The 2,323-nt window shown below is 62.6% G+C and overlaps 1 protein-coding gene across 1 annotated transcript in view; it reads right to left on the bottom strand.

Moving 5' to 3' along the window:
• Positions 1–245: 245 nt before the first annotated feature.
• Dlx3 (distal-less homeobox 3) overlaps positions 246–2,323 on the bottom strand; it is a 3,358-nt gene continuing 1,280 nt past the window's right edge. The window contains exons 3-4 of the mRNA XM_033763107.1: positions 2,051–2,241; positions 246–686 (exon numbers count right to left, since the gene is read on the bottom strand). Of these exons, the coding sequence (XP_033618998.1) occupies positions 339–686; positions 2,051–2,241 (539 nt within the window). The 3' untranslated portion in view covers positions 246–338. The remainder of the gene's footprint in view (positions 687–2,050; positions 2,242–2,323) is intronic.

Genomic DNA, 2,323 nt, shown 5'->3' with positions numbered 1-2,323 from the left:
CGGTCTGGGGAATGGGCAGGTCTGCCGTGCTCCGAGGTGCTGAGCTATCAAAGCAAGTCCAGGCTCCCGGAGCGGAAGGGGCACCACAGTCCCCCCTGGGGTGAACGCGCCCACATCTGGAGGGGCACCCCAGTTCTAGGCAGGGGGAGGGAGGTTCAGGGGGCAGTCTTGGTCCATGCCAATTTCATCTGGAAACTCTTGGGTCCCTGGAGAAGGGGCAGGGGAGGGGAAAGCTGGCTTTCTTTCCCCTGTGCTCCTCTGTGATTCCTGAGTATCGCAAGGACTAGGCACTTCTGCCTGGTCCAGGGTCCTTCGTCGGGGCACAGGCCGGGTGGGGCTCAGTACACGGCCCCAGGGTTGGGTGGGGGTCCCGGGGAGGCATGGTGCAGGGTGGCCGGCTGTGGTGGCTGCTGCTGTAAGTGGGGTCCGCTCAGGTTCTGTGCATGGTACCAGGAGTTGGTGGGGTCGTCCAGGTAGCTGGGGGAGGCACTGTATGGGAGCGGCGGGGGCAGCTGGCTGCGGGCAGGGGCCGGCGTGGAGTGGGAGGAGGTGTCCCAGAGGGCTGGAGATGGCGGGGAGTTGCAGGCCATGGAGTCGCTGTTGTTGGGACTGTGCTCCAGGGGCACCTCCCCATTTTTGTACAGCTTCTTGAACTTGGAGCGGCGGTTCTGGAACCAGATTTTCACCTGGGCCGGAGAAGAAAGGGGCAGCCAGTTAGCCCTTGGGATGCGGAGGGAAGCCCCACTGGAAATCCAGTGTGGACGAGGCTGCTCCAGCACCCGATGTCACCCAGTGGAAACCAAGTGAAAGCGGGCTGCGGTAGGCCCCGGCCAGCAGCCCTTTCCTCCTGTCTAGGACCGAGGCCGGGCATATTTGACCCGGGTTCTGATCTGCTCAGGGTGACCTTGGGGATGCTGCCTAACCTCTCTGGTCCTGCCTTCCTCTCCTCTGCAAAATGGGGACAGTGATAGCACTGTTACCTCATAGGGTCACTACGGAGCTCAAGAAAACTGAACAACCCAGTATACAGCAAGCATCTATTAGACCAGTATCCCGGTGGGACATGGGCAGTTTGTGCCATTTCGTTCACGTTAGCTGCCATAAACAAGAGGTGTGAGGACACACAAACACACACCCACACACACATATCCGTGCCCAGCCACGTACCCACTCACAGAGGCCCCGGGCCTCGGAGCTCGGCACATACACAGATCCACCCAGGTAAACAACACGCACACCCACTTCACACACGCACTCGGGCGCCAAGTCCTCCTGGGTTCAGGCTTGGAACAGGGGTGACCTGGGGACGCAGGAGCAGGTGAGCCACGGTTCCCCAAATTTCCCCTGGGGTATCTCCCCCCCCTCGCCGCTCCCCACCCCATGACTGGCGCAAACAATGAATCAGCTCCTTACCGGGTGACCCAGATTCCCAGAGGACAGGGCCCCACGCAGCCGCAACTGAGGCTGGCCTGCCAACACCTGCAGCCAGCCAGGCGTCCCCACTCCTCCCTGAGCAGGCACAGGCTGCTAGGGGTGACGGTGGGGCTCCTGTCCTGACTCCTGGCAGAGTGAGGTGTCTCAGCCCAGCATGCGTTTGTGCCTGTGCTCACTGGGGCGAAGCCCCCGCCTCTGCCTTCCTGAACACATCCTCGAGTGTGCGCACAGACCCCGACGTGCATGCAAACGCACAGGCACACCTGTCCCTGTGCCCAGTACACCCTTGCACACCCACACAGCCTCAGGGAAAAGCACACCGTGGGCCCTACCATTCCAACCACACAGCTGGGGATCTGGGAACCTGGGGTTCCGGGATGGAGGGATGAGGGCTTCTCCCTGCCAGACACACACCATAGCTTAGGGTCACAACTGCAACCCCCCCACACACACTAAAGCAGGACCTTTGTACAGAGTCTGAGATTTGAAGTCCTCTGTCCTACAGGCAAGGGTCCCAGAGCCTGCAGGGCCCTTAACGTCTCAGCTGTGCCTGGGGGACTCTGGGGTCCTTGGAGCTCTCACCCTCCCCCCAAGCCCTGGGCGGCCCAGTACCAACCTGTGTCTGCGTGAGGCCCAGCTGTGCAGCCAGCTCGGCGCGCTCTGGCAGCGCCAGGTACTGGGCCTTCTGGAAGCGGCGCTGCAGGGCGGCCAGCTGGTAGCTGGAATAGATGGTGCGCGGCTTTCGGACCTTCTTGGGCTTCCCGTTCACCATGCGCACCTCGGCTTCCGGCTCCTCCTTCACCGACACTGCGGGAACACACGGGTGGGAGACGGTTCAGCCTCGGCCTGCGACCCCTGCGCCCTCCGGGGGCCCCTCCGGACGGCTCTC

Source organism: Fukomys damarensis, unplaced genomic scaffold, assembly GCF_012274545.1.
Source record: "Fukomys damarensis isolate Sample0158 unplaced genomic scaffold, DMR_v1.0_HiC HiC_scaffold_13, whole genome shotgun sequence".
In the NCBI taxonomy this organism is placed as follows: domain Eukaryota; kingdom Metazoa; phylum Chordata; class Mammalia; order Rodentia; family Bathyergidae; genus Fukomys; species Fukomys damarensis.
This window is presented reverse-complemented; position numbering and strand designations above follow the sequence as displayed.